This window comes from Psammomys obesus, unplaced genomic scaffold (assembly GCF_907164565.1).
Source record: "Psammomys obesus unplaced genomic scaffold, mPsaObe1.curated_primary_1811, whole genome shotgun sequence".
Lineage (NCBI taxonomy): Eukaryota > Metazoa > Chordata > Mammalia > Rodentia > Muridae > Psammomys > Psammomys obesus.
Window position 1 is genome coordinate 1,637,073 of NW_026594216.1, and position 27,670 is coordinate 1,664,742.

Below are 27,670 nucleotides of genomic sequence, written 5' to 3' on the forward strand. Positions count from 1 at the left end.
AGGGGAACTTTTCTTTTAAATACTAACACTTAGTACAGAGAACAGTCCCTGAAATTAAAAAGATTCCTTTACAATTGCAGTAAGCCACTCAAAAAGCACACTGTACAAACCACTTTCAACAATAAAATATATCTCAAAGTTCTAGGAAAGTTAAAACTTCACGACACAAAAAGCCACACTGTCGGCGTGGTGGCACTCACCTGCAACCCAGCCTGGGAAAGCAGAGGCAGGCGGGTCTCGGTGAGTCCTAGGACACTGTGGACTACATAGCAAGTTCCAGCCAGAGTTACGTGATGACCCTGTCTTAAAGAGATCCTCAGTTCAGTTACCAGGAAAAAACATGGTGGCTCACAACCATCTGTTATGGGATCTGGTTCCCTTCAGATGTGCACAAAGACAGAGCACTCATATAAATAAAATACATAAATAAATAAATCTTTTTTTTAAGTTTTATTTACTTTGATTACAGTTAAAATAAAAAACCCATCACCAATGAATTCTTACTTCTTACTATCATAATGCTACAGAAACACATCTAAAAAGTTATTATAAGGCTATTACATTTGTTGAGATCATTTGCTTTTAAGTGTCATGCAATTAATAATCTTTAGTTTCATCACTGTGTTAGGCATGTTATCTAAATCTCTTACATAGAATCTGGAAAGTCACACTCACCGGGAGAAAGGCAGTAAGGTATCAGGTTGAGAGAACGGGAGATGTCGGTTAAAGGGCACAATGCTGATGTCCTAAACTGAATAGATGGAATTCATTTAGGTCTATTCTCAACCTTCCTAACGCAGCAACCCTTTAATACTGTTCCTGATGTTGTGCTGACCCTCAACCATAGAATTATTTTCATTGCCATTTCATAACTGTAATTTTGCTACTGGTGTGAATCTTGATGTAAATATCTGATGTGCAGGATAGTCCAGGAGACCCTGTAAGAGGGTCTTCGGCCCACAGATTGAGAACCAGTGCTCTAGAGGCGTACTTTCTAGAGAGCTGCTAGGCTGTACTGTTTCAACAACAGTATGACTAGCAGTGTACCAGAAATTTTTACATAAGGTAACCAAGGAAACGGTTATGTTAACAGGCTTGATCACAGTAATATCTTGACAATGAGTACAAATATCGCAATATTATATTATACCCCTTGAGTACATGTAATTTTGCCCATTTTATCTTTAAGAAGCAGAAAAAATTAATGAAGAAAAATAAAAAACTGGAGTATTAGGTTTAACTACATACCTTTATAGGCTAAATAGAACTGTAAAATAGATTTTAAAAGTCTCAGGAAGTGAAGTTTAAAGTTCTTTTGGTCATTTAAAAACATTTATTTTTATTTTTGTGTGTATGAACAGATGTGGGCCTTGGAGCTCTTGGAGCTAGAGTTGTGAGCTGCCTGACTTAAGGCACTGGGAATGGAACTCCAGTCCTCTGGAACAGCAGAAACTGGAAGCTTTTAACTGCTGAGCCACCACTCCAGCCAGTAAGTAAAGATAACCAGTGTATGATTACACCCCCTCAGCTTTAATGCATCACTAAGCAAACCATGAAATATCCTTATGTTAACAGCAGGCTTCCTGTTTTCCCAGAGGAAAGCAGTTAGAACTGAAACCAAGTAGAGCCCCCTGACTTCTCTAGGGAGGGATGAGGCTCTGTTAATGGAACCTGAGTCTATGTACAAAGCTAGCTTACAACACCCTTGTAATACCCCTAATCTGGCAGTCTGGGCATGAAAAGTTTTCAAAGACCTTAAAAAACAATCTGGTAAGACTCACCTTCAAGTAAAGAACATTTTGGGCTGTGGTTGAGCCTAAGGTCAGCTTTCAGGGAAGAAAATGCAAAATAACCTCCAGTCTCAACTGGACATCCTGAGTTCTTTCTCAGTGCCCTGGAGGAGTTCCACCCTTGCTCCTGCAGCACTTAGCCTGTGGCAGGTCTGGCCATTCTTTCAGGTCAAACACCAGAGTCCTGGTAACATAGTCCATCAGCTTAATCAACTATCTTCCTAAATTTTGTCTTTTCCTTCCCAGCACATGCTTCTGATCTTTGTTCCTTAGTTATCGCTACAGCTCCTCAGCAGTCAACTATACCTTTCTGGGCTTTTCTTTTCAAGTCAGAATTTTACCAAAATGTTTCTTAAAATCTTTAAAATGGTACTATTTTTAGTCTAGGAATTCATAATATAAACAGATTAAAATTCTCATAATCTGACTTGACTATCCAGAAACTAGAGGTAAGGGTATGTACAAAGTGTTTAGAATTATTCTTAGCATTTCAAAAAAAATTTAGACTAAGGAAATGGTACCGGTTTAGAAAGGTCCAGTGTTCCCTGTTTTTCTATAGATCACCTTCAGCACTCTTTTGCAAATTGCCTTCCTGTTTTGACGACAGTTTAGCAGATAAAGTCCAAAGAACACAGCTCAGAGCTTTCTTTGACCCTAACACATCCTTAATTATAGATAAGCAATCATTCCAGGTGCTTACTTAGCCTAGGTCCACTGACAGGCTTCAGGTTAACAAACTTCCTTCTACACAGATTGTTTTATTTATTGCATTTTTTTTTCATGCCTGGGATATGTACACAGCTCTAAGAGTGCCTCAACTCCAATGGATAAGGGAGCCTATAGCAGATTTAAATAACCTAATTAATCTCATGGGAATCCAAAGTCTATAGTGCATATCTGTAGCTGTGTCTAGCACAGAGCCTGCTGATAGGAGTTACTCAAACTTGACTTTGCTAGGCTCTATGATTCCTGCAGACTTACTCTGAATATATGAGGAAAATGGTAGTAAGTTATTTTTTTGATCGCTCACATGGGGCACAAGATTTCTTCCTTGGGAGACAGATAGTAGCTACACTCCCATACCAATATTCAATTTCAAAATAATTTTCCATAGCTTGGTCATTCAAAATGCAATCCCATTCTCCACCAGATGCTCTATTTCAGGTCCTTTGCTACTGTGACTAAGTGTGTATAATTTAGAACGTAGATATTTATTATTAAAAAAAAAACTCCCCTTGTAACTGGTATCTTCCATGTTCCTACCACCCCATGAAAGGTACTGATTTAACAATCTAAGTAGGACCTAAAAAGCAAACACAAAAACACTGAGTTTGCCAGGCTCTTGACAAAGCAAACTCAAGTAATGCAGTAAACAAATAGGTTAAATATGCTTTGTTTTGAATTACAATAAAGAAAAGGATGCAGAGAAGCTACTTTTAATACCAACTATACTTGTCAGTACAGGCAATGCATCTGATGGATCCATAAGGGATTAGAAGAACATGACAGTTTATCTAAACAAGACAGACTGGTTTTTGTTTATTAATTTTTAAATATGGTTTAGTTCAAATTTAGCAAAAACTTCAATATGCTCTTATTCTAATCATGCCCAGCACTCAGCTAATCCCTTCACTATAGAATCAGAAAACAATGTATATAATTATGCGTCCCATATTCCCCAAAGAGGAAAAGTTCTAATTCTTGAATGCAAGGGTCAGATTAATTTCATCAACCATCCATTCCCAATTATAACCTAGCATACAGGGGACTCGTCCACACAGGTGCTTTCCATGCACCCTCTATAACCTAGAAGCACCCTTTCCCCCACTTACACTAGGACCCAAGTCTTTGTCAACCCTGATTTACTTCCAACTGGCAAATAAGAACAGAAATCACCTCCTGGGAAATACTGGGGAAAGGGTGTAGCGAGGTCAGTCTCTTCAGGATTTGTTTTTCCTCGGACTTAGTCTACAGCTTATTACAGTGAGAACAAGATGTCCCTGACCAACATAGTCTCTTTCTGTTACAACCCCGAAGCAAACAGATTCTACAGCAGCCACAAGGCTGTTACCAAGGCCACTGTATTGATCAGTGTAATTAAGATTCACAATTCATCAAGTCCAGCATAACAAGCCAGCTGGGTCACTCTCTTCATAATAAGCCAACACTGGGAATCTTCCTGTCTTGCTTGCTAAGAAGTCTGGTACTGATGCTGGCACTAAAAACTCAAGTACTGAATTAGAAGCTGGAACCACCTGGACACTTACAGGAAACTGAATCTGTTACCAGAGCAATTGCACATTATCTGTGATCTCTACGAAGCACTTAGTTCATCTTTCTAAACAGGGAATTTTGAAAGTCTCCCTTTCCCCCAAATTTTGCCAAAGTCACACACTTTACGTAAACATCACAAAATTTACTGCCAACTAGAAACAGAGCTCATGGTTGAGACAACACTGGCCCATTTCCAAAAGACTGCAATTCTGAAGAAGGTGTGTTTCAAAGACAAGTGTGCATCAGACTTTTGGGTGTCAAGTTCAGCTTTTGGTTCAGCAGAATGGACTGCCAGTGTTATAGAGTAAGAAAGCTGAGAAATTTGTTCATATTGCCAACAAGGCTGTTAATACTTTCAGACCCCTAACATACATTCCAAATCCAGCGTTCAACTCTTCACTATTCCTCAACCTTGTGACTCCCTAGGCCAAAGTCCCTGTTTCCTTGTAAGTCCAGGACACCAGTTTCAACTTTGAGCAGAGGGTTCCTAGTGTTAAGACTTAAAATGTTTGCTCCAATGGTGAGAGCTGCATCCATCATTACGTGGAAGTCCACCGCCTTATGTTTCCATGCTACTAAGCTAATAAATGAGGAGGCTATGTATTGTATATTCTCTTTCTCTTCGCTTCCCTTCCATTTTCAGCATTAGAAAGATATGAGTGGAAATTCTCATTAAGCTCTCCCCTGTAGTCCCTAGTCACTGCCTTATCCATTCATAAGGTAGGTATAAGTTAGTAAAAATAGCTCTGGCCAGAAGGAAAAAAAAAAAGGCAATCACCATATGAATCCAACTTACTTTCTCCTGGGGACAACCACTTTAATAGTATTTGATTTAATAAACATTCAAAGACAGTATCATGTGTCAGACACTATATATAAGACATTATATATGCAACATGGTCCTTAACTTCAAAAAGCTCTACCTAGAGAAATCAAATGATAAGATTCATATTTCATCACCTCAGTATTAAAAATAGTTTGAAAAGTACAGTTTCCTATAAAGAACAGAAAGGCTGAGATCATATGCATTCAAAGTTGCTGAAATACTGGTTTCTGCATGTAAAAGTTTCTAAAGTTATACTCTCAAGGCCATAAGGAGTCCCAAAGAGGAGGGTGACAATATCACCAGCCCCAGCTTTATTCCAAACCACAAGAACAAAGTGCAAGCTAGAAACATGTTTTTAAAAACAGATTCTACATCTGTGAAGAAAAAAAAAAAGATAGTATGCTTAGAAGCCTATTTAAAGCAGGATTTTAAGTCAGGGATCTATGGATGAGATCCAGACAGTCCTATTAAAACCTCTAGAAGTAAATATGCATTTTTGTGTTCCTCTGAACTTTCCTAAGGACAGAAATTATGATTTTATGAAATTCTTCAGAGATTAAGGCTCAAAAGATTAAGAGCCATTATGCAGTCTCTAATGCACAACTACCAAAGGCATGTCCTCAGACAGGTCGAACTGAGAACAGTTCCGATTCTCTGCCCTTTACACATACTCTGTCACCTCTTCTAGAACCGTAGATGAGGGTTTGCATTTTGAAAATTCAAAATAAACTTCTCTTCTACATGAAGATAACACTAACAACTTAATTAAATGGCAATTAAGTGGTAGAAAGACTACATAGAACCTAGGTTTAATATGCCATTCAGCAGAATCCTGTGTCCTTCCTCTTCCAATGTCAGAAATTCAGAGAAAGGGTAATATTCTGAGAGGTATGTAGAGAAACATGTCCATCAGAGGACATTTCAATTTATTAACTGGAGATTGGGGTTTATTCTATGGAAAAACAATAATCTGACACAATGTCAATTTCTGAAGATACAAAGACAGTTACTGTCTGTACTGCAACAATGTAGCGGATTCATTTGAGTAACATTAAACAGGATTTTCCTTCAGCAGTGATACAATGTACACATATTTACAACTCAAGGACTCCTCACTTCAAGCTTTCCTGACCATAGCACCTGAAACCACTATAAGCTATGAATAAGTTTTATCATGTGAGTTATACCCTAACAATCATTGTGGTCCCACGAAATTTGCCTTTATAATTCTGGGTCAGGAAAAGAAAGTCTTCCATTATTTCTCATGTGTATTAAGGGACAAGACTATGATTCTTTTCATATTCTTCTGGATGTCAGATGTTTAAATGACCTGACTGAGAAGCACTGAAGTCACTTATATCCTTTGGCCCCAGTAATGTCCACAATTCCAGAGGGGCCTCAGAATGGAACTGATTCAAAGATTACCTGGTTTAATGTCAAGCTGGGATCCTCATGGCTGAAAAACTATGCCATTTGAAAGAGGCCTTTTTCACAGTATTCAGTACCAAGCTCTCCTCCACCCTTACCTTTCCCGTACTTTGTCACGTTATCAACACACGAAAGAGGTACAAAAGTGCCCTAACTCATAATGTCTAGTCCAGCTGAAATTCTGAGAAGGAATAAAACGACCAAAACCAAGCTCTACCTAGAATTGAATGACCTTGACTAGTCCTTAACTGGTCCATTAACTAAATACATGACTTTTATCATCATTAAGGGAAGGGTAACTAGTCATCATAATGCACTTTAATACAAGTACAACATAAATGGCACACAATAAAGCTCAGAGAGTAAGATTAATAACATGGGGATACAAACACCAGCAAAAGGAAACTTACAGCAAGGGCTTCCCACATTCCCAGCAAACACTTGCTTATTTTAGCTAATGGAATGTGAATCTCCAAAGTCATTAGCACTTGGCCTCACAATAATATTCATTTGTGATATTCCTCTCAGGAAGAGGAAAAGAAAAGGGGTAGTTACTGTCCTTGGCATTCAGTATCTCAGTTAAACTAGTTAGCCAGATTGGCAGTTAACAACTTAGTACTATATGCAAGGTACAGGGCTAAGCTCCATAGACAAGAGTCCTTGCTTCTAGGAGTTACAATGTTTAATACCAATGTTGACTTATCACTATTTATTTGAAAGAATATAGTTACACTGAAATAAGGAAAAGCACAACTAAAATGACCAACAGTCTCAAGTACTTAAAAGAAGGTGGGCTTATGGCAAGAGATGGAGTCGGGGGAATTAGGCTACTGAGGTTTTCTGTTCTTCCTCTGAATTCACCTGAGGTACTAAGATTAAGAGACAGAGTCAGGGGAATTAGGCCACCAGGGTTTCCCATTCTTCCCTTTAACTCATCTGAGGTACTAAGATTAAGCATTTTGCTTGTGAGAACTCTAACTTCGTTTCCAAATAGTGCAGACTGCAAAAGGTCACTTCTCCAACAAGCAATCAGGGGAATGAGAGCACTAAAAATGAGGCCAACTGGATCCCTCAGGATCAAGGGATCTTCCATAACCTTTAAAAGCATTAATGGTAACAATCTCAATTTTGTGAGAAAACTAAAGCAAACAGTGATGACTTTTCTAGACCTGTCAAATAATTAGTTTCCTGGAGGAAAATACATACATACATACATACATACAAGCCTCTCAGGCACTAAGAGCAGCTTAACTAGCTCAGATGCAGGAACCTTGGGGATTAACTATTCCTGCAAATCTTGCTCTGTTGAATTTATACCATCTCTGAGGCCAACAAATACCGTATACAGGATTAGCTTTGCAATTACTTTATACAAACAGTAAATGTTTGTGCCCCTTCTCATTGGCTTCAGAAAGAGCACCACTTTGCAAACGTTTTTTTTTTTTTTTTTTTGGTGCAATGCTAATTGGGTAGCAGTCAAGTGGAAAGTCAGAGAATGTCTGACGGAAAGCACTGGGGATCCCAATCTCCCCACTGAGGGAGCTGGTTAGACTCAGCCCTCCAAAGATCACCTTTTCCAAGATCAATAGAAGGATGTCCTTTGAGCTCAACCCACAGCACAATAGGCTGAACTTGTTCTGCCTGAGTAAGTGCAGTAAAAAATGAGCAATCATGTCTTACCACCCACCTCTCCAACCCACCCAAGCTTCTTTCTGGAGGGATGTCTAAGTGATCTATCCACATGACTGGAACCAACCTGCACCCATGGCAGTGTTCTACTGTCAACCAACCTCTACATTTTCCTTTCTTGCACAACTTCCAAGCAAGTGGAAGCCTGGAAGGTGAAATCATTTCACCTTTCAATCTCTTGCTGCTTTCGGAACCTTCAGCTGCATAAAAGAGCCCGTTCATAGTCTTTCCTCTTGCCTCTAAGCTATCACGCAGTTGTTGGTTAAACGGCCAATTCTCCCCAAGAGATGCGTTGAAAGGCGCTGCCTGACTTCCCCCACTCACCTGAGGGGAAATTTCCTGCACACCCTCATCCCCTGGACAGGTCACATGGGGCAGCTGAGTCGTTCACCCCCTCCCACTCTCGTCTTCAAAGCCCTCTCCATCCAGGAAAACTCAGCCGCAAATTTAAGGCCTGGTCCTCTCGGGCTTCGGAAAGATCCAGGAGGACTCCGGCCGAGGGACAAAGAAAACCGAGGTCAGATCGGCCTCTCTGGCACCAGATAGGCTCATGGCCGCTCACAGCCACCCACCTACATCGTGTCAGTGGTCCCTGAGCACCCCAAACCTTAGCCCGAAGTCCCGAACTACCCGAGCCCGGGCCCGGGACTTGCTCGCGCCCCTTCCGCGAGGGGCCCCTGCCGCCACCCAGAGCCCCGCACCTTCTTCGGAGCCTTGGTGACCGTGGCCATGAAGGAGTACTTCTCAGCGTCCTCGATCTCCTTGGCCTGTTTCAGCTCCTCCCCGACACCGGGCAGCGGCATCGCGTCAGGCATCGACATCCCCCGGCCGGCCCGGCCAGCGGCTAACCCGCCGCCCCCGCCTCTTTCCCTCCCGGGCGCCCGCCCGTCCGCGCGGCGCCCTCGGCCACGCGCTCGCCCGCCTTCCCGCCAGGCCCCGCGCCCAGCTGCCTGGCCTTCCGAAGGGCTGGAACCCGCGCGCCTCGTCGGCTCGGCCACCCAACACTGCCGGACAGGGACGGCGGTCACAGAAGAAGCAGAAGCAGCAAGCACGCAACTACGACCTGCCCGCGCAGCCACCTCCGCCACACGCAAGCACGCACGCAAAGTAAGGGTCGAGGGCGGAGACGCCACGTCAAGTACTGGCAGCCCCAAGGAAGGTGGGGAAAGAGGTGGGGAGAAATGGCGCATTCTGGTGACGTCTCCGCGCTGGGCCTGGCCGCAAGAACCCGCCCTCCTCCTCTCTCTCCTGCTCCCTTTCCTGCTCCCCGGTGATGAGCTTCTAAGGGTAAGTTGTACCATGTGCGCCGCCAGGTGGTGCCATCAGCCCTGTTGAGCCGTGTGTGGTTCCAATAAAGATGCCACAGGACTGAGGGTCTTTGGACTATTAATTCCCCAGAAGACCATAGGATGGGGTTATCAGAAGCAGTGCTTGAGAGCAAAAGCCAGAGTCCCACAGGACACACTTTGCGGCCCTCCCTGGGAAAATTCAGTGTTGGAGACAACCTACTCACTCACGGTCCACACCCTGGACCCTTTGGACCAGAAGCCCATTTCCAAGGGACAGTGTTTGCTTTTTGACTTCATAGGGGGCAGAACAAGCTCAGAGCACTCTGGTTTTTACACAACCCTTTGTGACCTCCGTCCCCATCTCCTCCTTGGCCTTGTCTGTTTACAAGACCTTCAAGCTGCAGTGCTGATGTGAAGAGGTCATTAAGATAGAGTTGATGGTTCAGAGGGCAGACAACCAGGCAGATTGAGAAAACAAAACAAAACAAAACAAAACAAAACAAAACAAAAAACCCGGCCATACTGGCTCTGCTGCTCCATGCTTTCTCTAGGCATTATTAGTCTGTCCGTGCCAGCTCCACTCACAGTGGCCATGCAGGGCGTTCACAGTTTCTGGATTCTACTGTGTACGGCTCCCGGATAAGGCCCTGGATGGCAGAGGTGCACGCCGCACGGTTATGTATTTCCCAATAACTCGTCCATTTGGAGAGGGAAAGCCTGTTTGTAAGCTGGTGTCAGCTGAGGTATCTTGTCCTTTGAAGGTCATTCAAATGACATTGGCTCCAATTCCTATGTCCTGTGGAAAGTACAATGTTGTCCCCAGGATTTCTGTGAATTGCTGAGGGGGACTTAGGTTTTCATGGTCATCCTTGGCTCTAGTTTGCTGCCTCATCTGAAATTTTATTCACTATTCCACTTTTATGACTGTTTCTTTAGCTCTTGCAGTCACATCAGCCCCTTTCTCTTTCCAACTCCCACTCTTAAACCACAAAAATGAGGCTATAACATGTAGCAGAACTTTTAATGAAGGTTTGTGGGTCACAGGGGAGAGGTTACATCACATAGCAAACAGTCTTCAATCACATTTCTGAAATGTTCCGAAAAATTATTTCACCCATCTCACCACCTTGGGATTTCTCAATGGCCACAATGTCCCACAAAGCTCTCTGGTACACTACACATCTCGTTTCCTCCTCTGAGTCCTTTTTCACCCCTTTGCTTCACCCTTCTCTCTTTGGTGGACTCTGAGAAGCCAGATTTTTCTCTACTGTGCTGAGAGTAAGTCTTCTAGAGGACCTTTCCCCTAAATTCCTTTCCAAGTCCATTCTTTTCTATTTACCACTGTGTTGTGGTATGTTTATTTATTTGTTTGTTTGTTTGTTTGTTTGTGATTGGAGTTCACTGTGTAGCCCAGGCTGGACTTGAACTCTTTTTTTTAAAGACACAGGATTTCTCTGTGTAGCCTTGGTTGTCCTGAACTCCCTTGTAGATCATGTAGCCTGGAACTCACAGAGATCCTTCTGCCTCTGTTGCCCTGAGTGTTGGTATTAGAAGTGTGTGCCACCTCGCCTGGCTTGGCCTTGAACACTTATCCTGTGCCACAATTCCTGGCCTTACCAGATTTTTAAGAATCAACTCCTTCAAGAAAAAAAAAAAAGGAAGGTTGTAAAGGACAACATCTCTCCCCCTATAACGGTTTATGTTCAAGGTTGGGGAAAGTGTGAAATAGTTATTTATGGAAGCACTGAGTTCTTCCTGTGAGAGGCCTGGATCTTAACTACTCAGGAAATAGTCATGTAGATAATCTGAAGAGTGCTGAAGTGCCTGAAAGAATGGATATATCTTAAAATGTTAGGGTTCTCTAATGTACCCAGTCTTCTGAGCATTCAGACTTCTCTCTTGGGGAATCCTATGGCCATGGGGCCAAAAGATAAAACCAGAACACTAGGCTTATCCATACAGGGCCAGGAAGGCCCCTTTCTTCTTCTAGCTAAGGCCTGGGAACAACACCTGGCCCACTCAGGAGCATTCATCTTTTTGAGTTTGTCCAAACTGCTATCAGTGCCCATGGATTCAGCAGTCTTTAGAAATCAGCTAAGAAACTCAAAGTCCCTTGGATAAAAAATTATGTCTTGAGACATTATTATTATTATTATTATTATTATTATTATTATTATTATTATTTTGACACAGGGTTTCTCTGTGTAGCCTTGGCTGTCCTGGAGTTGCTTTGTAGACCTGGCTGGCCTCAAACTCACAGTGATCTGCCTGCCTCTGTGCTGGGATTAAAGGCATGCACCACTGCGCTCAGCAGAGACAAGTCATAAACAAGCACTGGTGTATCTATATTTTGGATTTGATTTTTTTTAACTTTTATTGTACATGTGCTTTGTTTTTCTCTGTGCATTTTAGCCTCCAGGTGGTTAGCTTCCTGGATACCTCTCTTACATTCTTCCAGGGTCAGGGTATAGAGGACCTCCTTCCAGGTCCACAGAACTAGTCCTGGTGCTAGAAGGCAAGACCAGACCTAGAGGGAAAAGAGCTTTATTGAGTGGCATGGGTCAAGATAGAGACCAGCAAGCAATTCCACTTTCCCGAGTGCCTGACTAGAAGGGAGGCTGCTAATTTGGCCTCAGGAGAGATGGGTAAGGATGCTTAGTCTAAAGATGGAAAGGGCATCCCTGTGATGCTGGAGAGGAAGTAGGTCTCTGAGATTCAATCCAGCCCAAGGTCTGGGCATCCCTGAAAACCAGCCACTGTGGAAAGTAGTGGTGGCTGCCATACTCCCAGGTGTAGGCTGGAGATCAAAGTGCTTACCTAGCAAGGGAGTATGCCAACACGACATCTGTGAGAACCACTGCATGCTGCCTGCCTCATGCTCAATCCCAAGTTCAGCCGGAGACTGCCGCTTCTCGAGGCGAACAGATGGCTTGTCCGTGCCTGCTCCCTCACCTGGCGCTACCTCTACCAGCAAGCTAATTCCTCAGAACAGCACAGAGCACCAAGACTAGAGAACCATCCCTGGGTCAGTGTTTGAGAAGAGGGGTCTAAGGATAATACTACTTGTTGTATGTGGTGGTAGAGAGTTTTCAATAGGTCTGGAGCTCAGAGAGGACCCTGCCCTAAAAAGGGGTGGCTGGAAGATAAAGGTGATGTAGAAGATCATCTTACTAAAAGTATAATCTTACTAAAAGTATAATACTTACTAAAAGTATAATGTGCATTGTCTCACATGGGCTTGTTATGGTTAATCAAATAGACTAAGTCTACCTACAAGTTAATTTTATTCTTTTATAAAATATGGTCATACCGTGCGTGATGATTCAGCCAATGACGGATAATATACAACAGTGGTTTCATGGGTTCATTATGGAGCCATGTGGTAGCACACACCTGTAGTCCAGGTAGTCAGAAGGCTGAGGCAGGAGGATCACCGAGAGTTCAAGACCAGTCTGAGCTACAGTGTGAGTTTGAGTCTAGCCTGGGATATGTTGTGAGACACTCTCAGCAAAGACAACACCACCACCCAGACTCTCCTGGTTACATCTTTGTCAACCTGACACAGGCTGGAGTGATCTGGGACATGAGCCTCAATTGAGCAAATGCCTCTGTCAGATGGTCTGTAGACCAAATCTGTGGGGCATCTTCTTGACTGTTGGTTTATGTGGGAGGGCCTAGCCGAACAGATACAGTCTCATAATTAAGTGGTGTAAAAATGCTAGCTGAGCAGGTAATGGGGAGTAAGCCAGTAAGCAGCACTCCTCCATAGCCTCTGCTTCGGTTCCTACCTCTAGGTTCCTGCCTTGAGTTGTTTTTATAATAGACTGTGATCAGGACGTGTAAGCTGGAATCCTTTCCTCTGCAAGTTGCATTTTGATCATATTCTTTATCACAACAATAGAAAGCAAACCAAGACAAAAACTGAAAACAAAGATTACAATGGTGTCGAAGTGGTCCTATAATCCTGTGAACAAAGCAGCTATTGTAGTGTTTTAGTACTACACATTCCTCAAATGTTCATGTGGTACTGATATAAACATACCTTTTTGATATGTTTATCAAAAAGTTTTTAAGTATTTACCATTGTACTACAGCCACCTGCAGTATTCAGCAACAGTAACATACTGTATATCCAGATGCAGTGGGCATACTATATAAATTATATCAGCCTATATGACCTATAACCCTCGAAGGTATAATGTAGGGTGTCACACAGTGTTGAAACTGCCCAGTGATACAGTTCTCAGAATGTAGGGTTAGCTAGGGTTAAGTTCCACCACTATTGAATGCTGAAGATGTACTAGAACAGTGCTAGATGCCATTTAAGAGACTAATAACACTGGCTTGTAGGTGGGTACAGGTGTGGGGCTCAGGATGAACAGAAGGGGCATCACAGACAGGGATGCTACATGTGCTGTCCTGACAGGAAACAGTTGGATAAGGCTGAATTCAGGCTGAAGCCTTAAGAAAGGCAGAGCAATGGAGACAGCTTGGCATGGCATGGGAAATGTCACTATTTTAGTGTGCTTACAATTGCACAGAGGAAAGGCTGAAGCTGGAGACAGATCCGATAGGGCCTGTTGCACTGTGGGTGGGTAGTGCTCATAATCACGAATATGAAGAACAAAGGAAGAAGAGCAGGTCTTCATGGAGAGACTAATGAGATATGGGTTTAATGTGTTTGTGGAAGGCAGTGTCCCTGAGTCTTAGGGAAGCCCAGTTTTTGTCTCTGTATTCCCAGCCAGCCTGGCCAGCTGCCTACCTAGCTGTACTGCTAGCTACCCAAGAAAGACTATACTTGTTCTTTAGGCCTTTTGCCTCTTGTCAGCCAGGCCTTACTTTAAGTGTCCCATAATTGTAGTGATACTAGAAACCCTTCCTGCCCTTATCCTCTTTCTGACCTGGAAGAAAGCTGTGTTGCACAGCTCTGAGAGGCATCATTGACATGGTGTGTGTGTGTGTGTGTGTGTGTGTGTGTGTGTGTGTGTGTGTGTGTGAGAAAGAGAGAGAGAGAGAGAGAGCGAGAGAGAGCTGGGTCCCCTTGGAACAGCACTCCAGATCACCAGGGGCAGGGCCATAGAAGAATCCTGCTTCTTGCTTCCCATTGTGCTCTCTGAGCACCCTGTTTCCCAGACTCTGCTTCTTTCATTTCAGCAACTCTAGCTAGAATTCTTCCTCCTTCACAGCTCCCTCTCTGCTTATTATGATAATCACATTTGCTGTACACATTAGGAAATTGTTATTACTAGTCATTATTTGAACATTATAGGGAAAACCTAGAAAGAGAAAATCTTTCATCCATCTTAGTTCATCTGCTTCTTAGTAATCTGCATATGCTCATTTGTACACATGTGTTTGGTAGGAGCCTGCCATAGTGTGTTCTGCTCTGTTCAAATTACAGTATTTCAAAAAAAATCTTACCATGCACAGAGATGGTTTACATATATGCCACTGTTTATGTTGCTCAGGTATTTCATCATTCACCTTAAGAGTTTAACTTTTTTCTGCTATTGGGCATTTTGAGTCATTTCCAACTCACTGCAATTGAATTTCATATTTGGAAGTGAGGAGGGGTAGCGGGAGGGCATGATTGGCTTTCAAGCAAAACAGACAAAGTTGGGTCGCAACACAGAGAAAGAGAACAAAACGTAAGTGGCAGGGACTGTCACTGTTGATCTAAAGGGATTGGATCAAGTACCTTCTCACCTTAGGAAATTTGAGATTATGTGCTGAGGACTTAAGAACTGCTGGCTGACTGTTGTTTGGGTGGGGATGAGCACAAGCATGCGCGTGCATGCGTGCATGCGTTCGTGTGTGTACATACCAGAGTTCAGGGTAGATGGAGATGAGGGCTCAGATCTTGACTGTGCTCCCAACTTGGTCACAGAGATCTGAGTTCTTTCTGGATCTGTTTCCCCACGCAAAACAATAACTTGCTCTTCATCCAGTGCTTCTGGTGACTTAATCCAGTCAGATGACAAATACAAGAGTGCTTGGAGCAAGCACAGAAAATAATTTATACAAACATAAGTAAGATATAAGTCTCAGAAAAAAAAAATCTGGAGTTTTAAAGAAGCTAATGTTGAGAATTTGGAATTCTGTCTGTACCTCGCTTTCCAGAATAACAAGAATAAGACTCACCTGCAGCCTGAATGGATGGACTTTGCTCTTGCAGAGGACTTGTTTATAGGCAAATTGTGTTTTTCTGATAGAGAAGACTGAAACTGCCTCAGCTGTGGATAACTGTCACTTCTCTGCCTAGGCTAGGTCCTGAGCCTGACCACTGTGGGTCCAACGGCCGCTAGAAACATTCTTAAATGACAGCTGTATCAAAGATCTTGTTGGACTTCTTTTCATTTTCTAAAGCTGCAACCTTTTAAAATTAAGGCTGGGAAGGCAACCAGAGATTGTGAACAGTGATTGTGGAATCTGCTCTGATAGTTTGTTGTGCTTCTTTGTATATTTTTTTCAGTGCCTCTGTTTGTGCATGTGTGCAGGCACGTGTGTGTACATGTCTGTGGTAAACGACTTATAACACTTGACTTATGACAGAAGATGTGCTAGGGACCCTGTAGAAAACAAACCAGCCACAGTCCTGTCCTCATGGGGCTTAAGATCAGAATTTGGTCAGAATATCTGTGTCCCTCACCATATTTTCAGAGAGGTCAGGGTCTCCTATCTCTTTGTGCTTCATGTTGAGAAATATTTCTCAGGAGGCTGTGTCAATTTCAAAGGTGGGAAGGGAACAGCAGCCTAAACTCTAGAATTCAGAGATGCTTGTCCACCCTTGAAGCTTGGTGAATTTTCTGGAAGCTTCAGGTTTTCTGCCCAGAACATAGCCTCTCCCAGGATGATGGCAAGTGGTAGCAGGGTGGAGGTGCCAGCAGGCCAGGTTCAGAGGCTGTCTATGTCTCCCAGTCTTGACTCCTCCACCCTCTGCCTGCCACCTGTCCCAAAGACTGAAAGTAATCCTAGGGTTGAAACAGATAATGGTTGGCTAGACCAGTTAACTACGCTGTACTCTAGAACATGTATGGTGGGGATAATGAAAAGCTTGGCTTCGTTGGAAAGGTTGAGAGGCTGTATGGAATAGGGTAGATTACAGAAACTGCAGTTTCCCACAGCTCAAGCAGATGGGGTCTTTTTTACCAGCAAGGTCCCACCCACCCTGTGGCTGGTTTCCTGGGTCCAGAGAAGAGAGTGGTTCTTTGCTGCTGGTGTGGAGGCCACTGCTGGGTGGGAGTCAGTCTTCCTTACCCTCTCTGGTTTGCAGGGCGGGCCCCATTGCATCACCCTTGGAGCCTCTGCTCCTGGCTTTGCAGCCAGCTGGGCCCCTAGAGGAGGGACTCTCCCTGTTTTTCAACAAACCATTAACCATTTCACCCTCCTAACTCTTATTATGCCAAAATGGATTTCCAAGGCTAACCTTCATACCTCTCTGCCCTGATGGTGATAACCCTCCTCATGCCCCATCATGACAAGAGGTTCTGCCTGTGCAGCTTTTGAACAGTTGCAAGCTCCATCATACCAGAGCAACCCTGGTCCCTTCCCTGGGAGAAGAGTTAACCTCCCTCATCCCCACCCTCATCATTTGTACCATTCTGCAGTGGTGAGAACAGAACTCCTGGTCCTCCAGCATGAGCTCATGCCACTTCCACACTCCCGAGTCCCGACAAAGGGTCAACAACATTTTGAGCTAAGAGCAAGTATCTAACTTAAGCCAGAGATCAGGAGCTTGGACGTTAGCCTTTCCCCAAAATACTTCCAACCATTTTCGGCAGGCCTGCTCAGGCCTCTGCGTTATTTGTAGGGTCATAGGGAAGGGTTGGGTGACGTAAGGCCCCTCAAAGGCCCCAGGGTCAACTTAAAGAGAGTCGTGAGAACACAGTGTTTCTTTGTTCCTGGAGGGGCTAGACAAGGAAGCACTAAGCTAGTAGGGGCCGTTCCAAGCAGTGAAGCCCAGGCCACATTCGTCTTCAGAAGTCTTATCTCCCACTCCCAGTATTCCCTTTGTTGTCCCACCCAACCCAGAGCCTGAAATAGTCTGGAACTACATCCAAGCCTAAGCCTAGGTCCCAATTTTAGTTCACAAACATTTGGCTGATAATAACTCTCAGAAGCTTGAGCTGAGCCTGGGAGTGGGGTTCACAGATAAAGCATAGCCCCTGCCTTCAGGGAGCTTGCAAACTCTACCCAGACTGAGCACTGTTATTAGATGCCTGTTGAAGAAGAAAGATGGATTCCCTCAGGAGAAACTGAGGCAGCCTTGTGAAAAGGATCATTTTGCTGAACCTTAAAGTAAGATTTGAAAAGCAGAGAGCTGTACCCATGCTGGATGGAGGGGTTGGCAAGGGTAGAAACATAGAAGTGCCAAATTTGCGATTTGTCTAGGAACAGGTAACAACATCTGGTTTGAATGGGAGACATGTGTCTGTCCAGATTTGATGTGGACTGACTGAGTACTGCCACGTGGCAAAGACCTTTGGTTTACAGAGCTTTACAGACAGGAAGATGGAAGGCAAGGAAGATGAAGAAACTTTCTCTGAGATATAAAGCAAGTTTGTGAGGAAGCTAGGGCCAGACTCAAGATTATCTTGTCATTTCTGCCTTGGCCCAGTTCAGGTTTCCTAGTCCAGGGGCTTAGGCCATATGGTTGGGTGACCCAACAGACCTTGCCATTCCTCAAGGGCCAAGAAGATGTCAGAGGTGAACAGTCAGTGATCATAGATGAACATCAAAATCAGAATGTTTGTCATGGCATAGCATGTAGCAAAAAATGAGCAAGGAATAGTTTCATGACAGTTGGTGGGAAACCAATGATCATACTCTTTATTTTTCAAACACGATTCACAATTAGTTAACTAGAGGTCTAATATAATTATTAAGGGATCTTCCCCATGACTCATGTGGTTTTTCTAAATGTAAACTAAAGCAGAAATCCCTAGGCAGGCAAATTAAGGTAGAACTGGAGAGTTGGCCCTAATTCAGAGACGCTGGGGCAGGAAGCTCCATAGCTCCCTGTGGGATGCTGGGCTTTCCTTTCTGTGGGCGCCGCCTCACCAGGTAGACTGCTGAGCTGTCCACTTATTATGCATGCCCTTCCCCAGTGGCAAACCACTTAAAAATCTTTCTTCCAGGTCCTCACAGCCATCTGCATACCAGGTTTTACTAGCCTCAGGGAGGAGAAGGGGATCCATCTGGATCTCAGTGTCTGCTGTCTGTGGTCACTCATGATCTCTAACCCTCTCCCCAGGTGCTGAAAGCCACTGCCCGAGGGAAACCAACTTCCCAACTAAAAAGCTACCTCTCAACCTCTTTGACCTACCAGACTTGAAGTCCTGGCCATTCTCTTGGGAGGATGTGGGGAAAATACTTCACATTCCTTTCTGAAGAGTTCCCTAGCCAAGAAAACTAGATATGGTTGATTTCTCAATCAGGTTTTTCTACTGCAGTGTGTAATTAATCATCTCTGTTACACTTTCAAAAGAAAAATATTCAAGTGACAAAAAATTTGGGGACAGCCATACAAAAGGTGACAGTAATTAATGACATGTGGGATAATTTTACTTGGAAAATTTTAACTTTTAAAACAGCATCCCAGTGTAGCCTACTTTCTGAGTAAACATAAAATTAGTTGTTTATATAAAGGAAAAGCAAGAGCAGCTAAAGGTAAGAATCAAAATGGGTGTTTCCTCGGATGAGATTACAGGTCACACATTTTTCTCATTTTTTGCTTTTATCCATAGTCTAAATTTTTCTGCAATAAGTGTGCATTAGCTCTTTTTGGTAAGTAAAATGCTCTGTAGAACTTTAACTTATTTACTTATCTCTCATCCTATTGACTAGACAGTAGTACTCTACAGTGGGACAGGTGAACCACTAACTTTCTGGCCAAGGCTTTCTTGTGGAGGTTTCCCCTCTTTCTGCTTTCTTCTGTCTCAGCTGACAACTCAGACCAGCCTTAACCTGAAGGACCATTCACAGGCCATTCCTTGTTACTCAGTTTGTGTTGTTGTTGTGGAAGTAGGTTTTTGTTGTTGTTTTGGTTTGTTTTTGTGAGGAGGTAGGTTTTGCTATGGCTCTCTTTCTATAGTCTAGGCTTGCCTTAAGCTCATGGCAATCCTCCTGCCTCAGCCTTTCAGGTATTGGGATTATTAGCATATGCCATATGCCAGGCTGCGTTTTGTATTTTTCTGGAGAAAAAGGAAACGGGCATGCCCGGAGGTCCCTGGAATTCTTCACAGTTATGAACTCTGGTAGTTTTGGCTGGCCGCTTTGTAGATTTTAGTGTGGGTGTGGCAACAAAACAGAAGAAAAACAGATCAAGTTGATAGTGAAGCTGTAGGAAAACGTAAACATCTGTTGCATCAAACATTGAAACATGTTTTTACATGTTTTTGCAATCAGCAAAAAGACTGAGAGAACAAAAATCTGTTTCCATTGAGAATATTTGACTCCATCTTGTGTTTTAGATTTAGAAGCAATCATAAAGCCATGTCCAGGTCACAGACCAGCAAATGGGACCAACCCAGATCTGGAAAAATCTTCTCTGAGATATTTGTAGAACCCTGTCATCAATGGTATTTTTATATACTGGCAATAAAAGTTGGAAAGTGAAAGTCAAGAAAATAGCAACAGCTATTTAAAATAGCAAATAATGTAACATTTCCCTATAGAGCTCCTAGAAAAAATCCAGGGACTAGAAGTTGAAAACAACAAAACATTGAAAGAAAAAAAAAAATCACAGATCATGTAAGAGATTTGAAGACTCAATAGATTGCTCTCAAAATTGATAACTAAATTTAACTTTGTTGTCTTCATCATTATTCTGTTGCTGTGAAGTTATGACCACAGGCACTCTTATAAAATCTAGCATTTCACTGAGGGCTTGCTTATAGTTTCAGAGACTTAGTCCATTTTCATCAGGGTGGAAGCAGGGCCACATACATGGCACTGGAGCAGTAGCTGAGAGCTACAGCCTGATCTGCAGGCCTCAGGAAGAGAAAGAACTGGCCCTGGCTTGGGCCTTTGAAACCTGGAAGCCCACCCCCAGTAACACCCTTTCTCCAACAAGGCCACACCTACTTCAACAGGCCACACCTCCTAGTCCTTCTCAAATAGTGCCACTCCCTGATGATTAAACATTCAAATATATGAGCCTGTGGACTATTCTTTTTTTTTTTTTTCATCCCTCCCCCCGCCCCCAGACAGGGTTTCTCTGTGTAGCCTTGGCTGTCCTGGACTCACTTCATAGACCAGGCTGGCCTCAAACTCACAGAGATACACCTGCCTCTGCCTCCCTGAGTGCCAGGGTTATAAGCGTGCTGCCACCTACAGTGGTTTTAAGCAAAATCCTTTAAAAAACACACCCAACCTAAAAGATATACAGATGCACAGAAGATTGAGAAAAGCTGTTTTCTGTCTGTGTTGATTTCACCCCCACAACCAAATCTACCAACCAGGCCAAAGATAAGACCACTGCTTTAGCAAAGGATGCGTGCTTTTGCAAAGCACCTAAATAGCAGCTTACAATCACCTGTAACTTCAATTCTCGGGATTTTAAACCCTCCTCTGGCCTCCACATGCCCCTACTAACATGTGGTACAAAGAAATGTACAAACACACATACACACACACACAATTAGATACATCTTAAGAAGAATATGTAAAGAATTATCAATGTTAGACAGTAAGAAAACAAACAATTCGATCAAAACTGACTCAGAAATAAGCAGACAGTTTACTAAAAAGTATATGAAAAACAAAGATGTTCAACATCATTCATTAGTCATTAGGAAAATACAAATTAAAACCTTGATGAGATAATGACACAAATATTAGAATGACTAAAATGAAATGACAACCATGCACTCATATACTGAAGCCCTCATACCCTGCTGGTGGGAATGCAAAAATGGCTCAGCTACTGGAAAGTTGGATAACTTTTTATGCAATAAAACATAGATTGCAATATGACCTAGCAGTTGCATTTACAGGTAAATATCCCAGGTAAATGAAATTTTATATTCATACAAAAACCTGTTCACGAATATAACAAATCTTTTCATAACTGACCAGATTGATATAATCCAAATGTTCTTCAGAAAATAAGTGGATAAAAAAAATTGGTTCATCCATGCATTGAAGAGGAATAACACATTGACACATGACGTAACTTTGGTATATACTAAAGTTATTAAGCTAAGTGCAAGAAGCTGGTTTTAAAAGTTACATATTTTCTGATTCCAGTGATACAGAGCATATCAGTTTGAGGCAAGTGTTAGAGACAGGGAAAACCAGTGTTCTATCTAATGACTATGATGATGGTTACACAGATCTCATACTCATGTGCATCAATTCAACTTAGTGCTAAAGTTAAAAACAGATTAGTTTTCAGAGAAGCTTTGGGGTCACAGAAAAATGGCACAGGAGCAGGTGAGCTGGCTCAGCAGGTAAGACAACCTGAGTTTAATCCTCTGAACCCTCACTGTGGAAGGGGAGAACTGACTTCCACCTGACTGGTGCAGGCAGAAACAACTGGAGAAGACAAGGAGATTTTCTATAAGACTCCTGCGCTTACATATGCATTCTCCTCAACTATGACCCACCAAAGTGGTACATTTGTTCCAGTTGATGAGTGTTTTGTTTTGAGTATAAAATGCTCCCCACAAGTTCCATGTGTTGGGGCTTAGCTCCAGCTGTTCAACCCATGTTAGGAGGTTCTGGAAATGTTAGGAAGTAAGTCCTAACTAGACAAATAGGTCACTTGGTGTGGGTCCTTAGGTGCTCTCTTGCCTACAGTTTAAATCAGGACTGACTTTTGATATTGTATATGTGTTTTCTAAAATGCATGGTTACATGCATATGCCATTGTATCATACAGAACACATTCCTTGCCCTGAAAACTTTTGTATTTTGCCAAAATTACAAAATCTCTTAAGCCCTTTATTTCATCAGGGATTTGTAGTTTTCCTCATTTAGATCTTATATATATTTTATTAGATTTGTTCCAAAGTATTTTGTTCTGACAGAAGTGAGAGAAAATGGAATTGTTCTGCATTTCAAATTCACTTTTCATTGCATGTGTCTAGGAGAGCCACTGGCTTTTACATAGCTATGTGTCTGGCAGCTTTAAGACAGCCATTTACTACTTCCCAAGGTTCTGTTTCTGTGTTTGATCCTTTCATATTTTTGAACACAACTGTGCCATCTGTGAGCAAAGAGTTTTTACTCTCTCCTTTGTAATATGAATACCTTTTAATTTTTTTCTTGTCTTTTTTTATGAGCTAGCACTTCTAGTATGATGCTGAAAAGCAATGAGAGGGGACATACTAGTTTGTTCCTGGTTTGGCAGAAAGCTTGTAGAGTTACGAACACTCATTCTCCATCAAGCTGAGAAAGTTCTCCTTTATTGCTATTATATGATTGGATTTTGCCAACCATAAGAAGTAAGTGTTGAATTTTGTTTGCAAATGGTGATATATTTTTTATTACTTAGCCTATTTATGTAATGGATCACATCAGTTGTTTCGTGAATCAGTAGGTTAACATTGTATGTTGAACCAGTCTCGTATATTTCTGTGTCCTACATCATTGTGACGCATCCTTCTTTTAATACACTATAGGATACAGTTTATCTATATTTTATTGAGGATTTTTATATCTGTGTTCAGGAGATGTATTTGTCTGTGGCTTTCTTTTCTTGTGATGTCTGTCTGGTTTGGGCATTAGAATATGCCAGTTTTCTGGGGTAAGGCAAGAATTGTTCTCTTTGCTTTTGTCTTTTAAAAGAAGTTGTAGAAATTTGATAAATTTTATACCTTGAATGTTTGATAGTATTCACTGTCTGGGCCTGAGGTTTTATGTTTTGCAATGCTATTAATTATTGATTTAATTTCTTTCATAGAAAGACTTATTCAGTTTGTCTTGTTCTTTCTGTATGAGTTATGAAAGATTGCGTTTTTCCAGTAATTAGTCCATTATGTCTAGATTATTAATCTGTGGGCGTAGCCAGGCATGGTGGCACACACCTTTGATTCCAGCACTTGAACAAAACATCTGTGGATACAGAGTTGTTCATATATCCCTTCATAATATTTTCCATAGGACTCTAGTAATGTCACTTCTTTCATTTCTTCATTAAGAAGTTGTACCTTCTCTGTTTTCTCTCTTTTGCATTTCTCTTTCCTTTTTTCTTCTCCCTCTTTTTCCTTCCTTTTCCTTTCTTTCTTTATTTTTTTGTTAACCAGACTAGGAGTGTGTGAGCTCTTCATTTCACTGATTTCTCCATGTTTATTTTCTGTTTTGGGTTTCATGGACTTAGCCTCTTATTTTTATTTTTATTGTATCTTTTAGTCTACTTACTCTAGATTTAACTTGGCATTTTCTAGTTTTCCAGGGTAGAAACTTAGATAATTATCATGGTCATGTTAGGCTAAAATGACAAAATACCATCAACTAAGTGACTTAAACAATGTACAGGGATTTTTCAGTTTTGGATACGAGGAACTCCAAGGTCAGGTGGGCTCTCCTGAGGATTCTTTTCCTGGCTTGCACTTGGTTTCTTCCTTCCCATAGCTTCACATGGTGGCGAAAGCTTTGGGGTCTCTCTCTTTTTTTTCTTAAATATATATATATATTTTTTTTTTTTCTTAAATATATAGTTTATATTTATCTATGTTCATTGGGTGTTTTGCCTACATGCATGTCTGTGTGAGGTTGTCAGAAGCCCTGGAACTGGAGTTACAGACAGGTGTTGAATTGCCATATGGGTGCTGGAAATTAAACCTGGATCATCTGGAAGAATAGACATTGGGGGGCTGGAGACATGGCTCAGAGGTTAAGAGCACTGGCTGCTCTTCCAAAGGTCCTGAGTTCAATTCCCAGCAATCACATGGTGGCTCACAACCATCTGTACTGAGATGTGGTGCCCTCTTCTGGCCTGCAGGCAGAACACTGCATACATAATAAGTAAACCTAAAAAAAAGAAAAGAAAAGAAAAGAAAAGAAAAGAAAAAAAAAAGAATAGATAATGCTCTTATCTGCTGAGCCATCTCATTGAGGATGTTCTACCTTCATGACCTCATTTGAAGTCTGTGAACTTCTGGTCCTCCTGCATCAACCTCCCAAGGGGTAGAATTACAGGTATGTGCTACTATACTTGGTTGATGTGGTACTAGGAGTTGAACCCAGGGCTTTGTGCACACTACCAGCTGAACTGTATCCCTAGACCTTGTCCCCTGCAAATTCCTCTTTTTTCCCTTGTAAAAATTATTTAATATATTTTTTTACTTTTCCCTAAAATACATATTTTCAGTGGTTGCCCAAGAGTTTACAATACATATTTACAGCTAATCCAAATTCATATTTACTATACCTCTTCTATGTTTTATTTTTCTTCATTTTAAATATTTATATTTCATTACTTTTTAAATTTTTTTCATATTGTAATATTTTATAACAACAAAATATCCCTAATTTCTTCCTCCTATCCTTTGATTCATACGTTTATACAATCAAGCATGCTTAATACATTATTGCTATTATCTTGAGCAAATTGTTCTCTGTTAATCAGCTAAGACTTTAAAAATTGAAGTTTCAGTTACCTTCACCTTAATTACTCTAATTACACACAGAGAACATCCATCTATGATGTTCTTCCTTTCTTTAGGTAGGTCTGTCTGTGATCTGTGCCCCTTGCCTTGTCTCTGAAGGTCTTTTAACATTTCATTCAAGGCAGGCAACAGATTGCCTCAGTTTTTGTTTGTCTGATAAATAAGTCTTATTTCTTACTTGCTCTTCTTTTTTTAAATGGAATCTTGACTGTTGCCCAGGCTTGTCTTGAACTTCTGGGTTCAAGTTATCCTTTACCTGCCTCAGCCAGGTGTAGCTGGCTGCAGGTATCTGCCCCAGTGTCCACTTCGTTCACTTTTGAAGGCTCCTTTCTCAGAATTCTAGACTTCCCCTCTCAACATGCTAAGCATTTCACTCCACTCTTTTCTCATTTGCATGGTTTCATGCCTTTCCTCCTGAATAGGTAAGGCTTTTTATCTTCTGACATTTAAAATTTTTTTTCTGAAGTTTAAATAGGTATAGTTTTGTTACTGTTGATGGTAATTTATTCATTACCATTCACTTTTCTTTTTCTCTCAGATGGGATGTACTAGTGAAAGGAACTCTGGGAAAGAGACCATTCATACATGCAGACATGCCTACAGTGGGAGCGAATACTCAGTCATATACCAGATAATTCAGCCTGATGTCTGAGATACTATCTCACAGTGCTTCTCAGTCTCCACCCACACATCCTTACCAGGAAACCACCTGTGGCTGTAGCTCAGTATTTCCCTTCCCCATGTTATTAGACACTGGCAAAGCTTCATCAGGCGTGACTCTGAGGAAATAGTTCCCTAGGGTGCAATCCTTAAACACAGTGCTCTGGCCTTGGTTTTTTACAATGGCTGTTCTTCCCTACAAGTGTCAGGGTTTGGTTTTTTTACTCTAGAGCAGTGGTTCTCAACTTTCCTGACGCTGAGACCCATTAATACAGTGCCTCACATTGTGGTGACCCCACAAGATTATTTTTCATTGCTACTTCTTGGCTGTTTTTGTTTTTGTTTTTTCTTTTCCAGAGCTGAGGACTGAACCCAGAGTCTTGTGCTTGCTAGGCAAGTGCTCTACCACCGAGCTAAATCCCCTACCTCCTCATTGCTACTTGAGAACTGTAGTGTTCCTGCTGTTATGAATTGTAATGTCAATATCTGTGTTTTTACCCTTTAAATGCAGGCACTATCTACCAAACTGAGGAAATAACCACTCAAATTAGAAGATGGCAATGAGGACTGAAAAACATCTGGGCCAGCACAGTGCCTTAAGGACACTATCAGTTTTATTCAGCAAGGCAATCTATGTCAAGACTTAGGTAGTCTGCTGGGTACTTAGCTTTTGATGGCTGATTTTTAGGATTATTCTTTACGTTGTTCCCACTTACTTCTACTGATCATTTTGATCATGTCTATCACTTGTTCAGAGTCTTTCTTGAGTCTCTCTTACCTACTGAAGTAAACTTGGAGCCCTTTCCCAGGCATCCAAAGCTATACCCAATTGTTCCCCTTTCTCTTGAATGTTACTACCCACTGTACCCCGGGCATGCCCTTGTTGTTTTATTCCTCTGTAGTGTATTCAGTCTCTTCCCTCTCACCGGCCTCTTGCTGGAATGCTCTTTCTCCTTCCATGTTGCTTAGTAAATATTTGCTGAGTAACTAGATTGTGTTCTTTGGAAAGGTTTTCAGAGAAGCCAGTTGTATCCAACCATATGCTCCTCCTGTGAAGGAGAAACACAGGGAAAGTTATGTTTATTTCTGGCCAGACTCTCTGTAGGGGAGTCATGTATACAAACGGACAATTTTCAAAGAAGTCCTTCCTGTTCTACCACCCTCTTCCTGAACACCACTGCTGTAAGTGACGGCGCTAGACCGGCTGTGTCAAGTGACCTCTCAATCCGGGGTACACCGGTGGTGATCAGAGCCTTTTAAAGATCGTCTGGCTGGAGTAGAGGACAGCTGCAGCATCAGCAAACATTGCACAGGAATTCAGAATATGCTTCTAAATTTTGCTGTAGTAGGAAAAAAAATCTCTGACTAAGAAAGCCTGTGTCCTAGGAGAAAGGATGAAAGGGGTTGAAGCAGGATGAAGGTCTGGCCAGTGGGGCCTGGGGGGCATCGATGCTTATGTGTTTTGAGAATGTATGGTATGAGAAAGTAAATATCTGATAGGGGCTGGGAAAAGGCAAACAGCAGAATTCTCTATTTGTGTGTTACATAAGCCTAACAAAGTCCCCTAAAAGACAGCTTTCCCAAAGACAAGGGCACTGTCTACTTTTGGACTTTTTCCTGAGCAGATATGAACACGTGTCTACTCACTGTGGATAGGACACCAATGACAGAGCAAAGGAACGGTTCTACTCTAGTCTAGCTTGGCAAACCAGGAGCTTATTGGGTTATTTAAAAAAAGCATAGATGCTGGGTTAGTTACAGGCATGTGGGTGACCACAAAACAGCCCGTCAGCAAAGGCTCTTATCCCAGGATGGATGGTGCATTCCCCATGAATGTATAGATGGGCTTCTCTCCTTCTATGAATGTTTCATCCTCTATGTCCCCTAAACACTGTCTGAAAGCTTGTGAATCTGGGGCAGAAGTACATACAACTTCTTTCTTTCTACAGTTTCTACATTACTTAGCCTAATGACTTTAGTATATACCAAAGTTACGTCATGTGTCAATGTGTTATTCTTCTCCAATACATGGATGAACCAATTTTTTTATCCACTTATTTTCTGAAGAACATTTGGATTATATCAATCTGGTCAGTTATG

General features: G+C 42.0%; 1 protein-coding gene and 1 long non-coding RNA gene across 3 annotated transcripts in view; one reads left to right on the plus strand and one right to left on the minus strand.

The window, feature by feature from the left end:
* Ahcyl1 (adenosylhomocysteinase like 1) overlaps window positions 1-9,100 on the minus strand; it is a 32,923-nt gene extending 23,823 nt beyond the window's left edge. The window contains exon 1 of the mRNA XM_055618110.1: window positions 8,709-9,100. Within this exon, the coding sequence (XP_055474085.1) occupies window positions 8,709-8,828 (120 nt within the window). The 5' untranslated portion in view covers window positions 8,829-9,100. The remainder of the gene's footprint in view (window positions 1-8,708) is intronic.
* Window positions 9,101-9,245: 145 nt separating this feature from the next.
* LOC129684919 (uncharacterized) overlaps window positions 9,246-27,670 on the plus strand; it is a 55,200-nt gene continuing 36,775 nt past the window's right edge. For both annotated transcript variants that reach the window (XR_008721412.1, XR_008721413.1), the window contains exon 1: window positions 9,246-9,294. This is a non-coding gene — a long non-coding RNA (uncharacterized LOC129684919). The remainder of the gene's footprint in view (window positions 9,295-27,670) is intronic.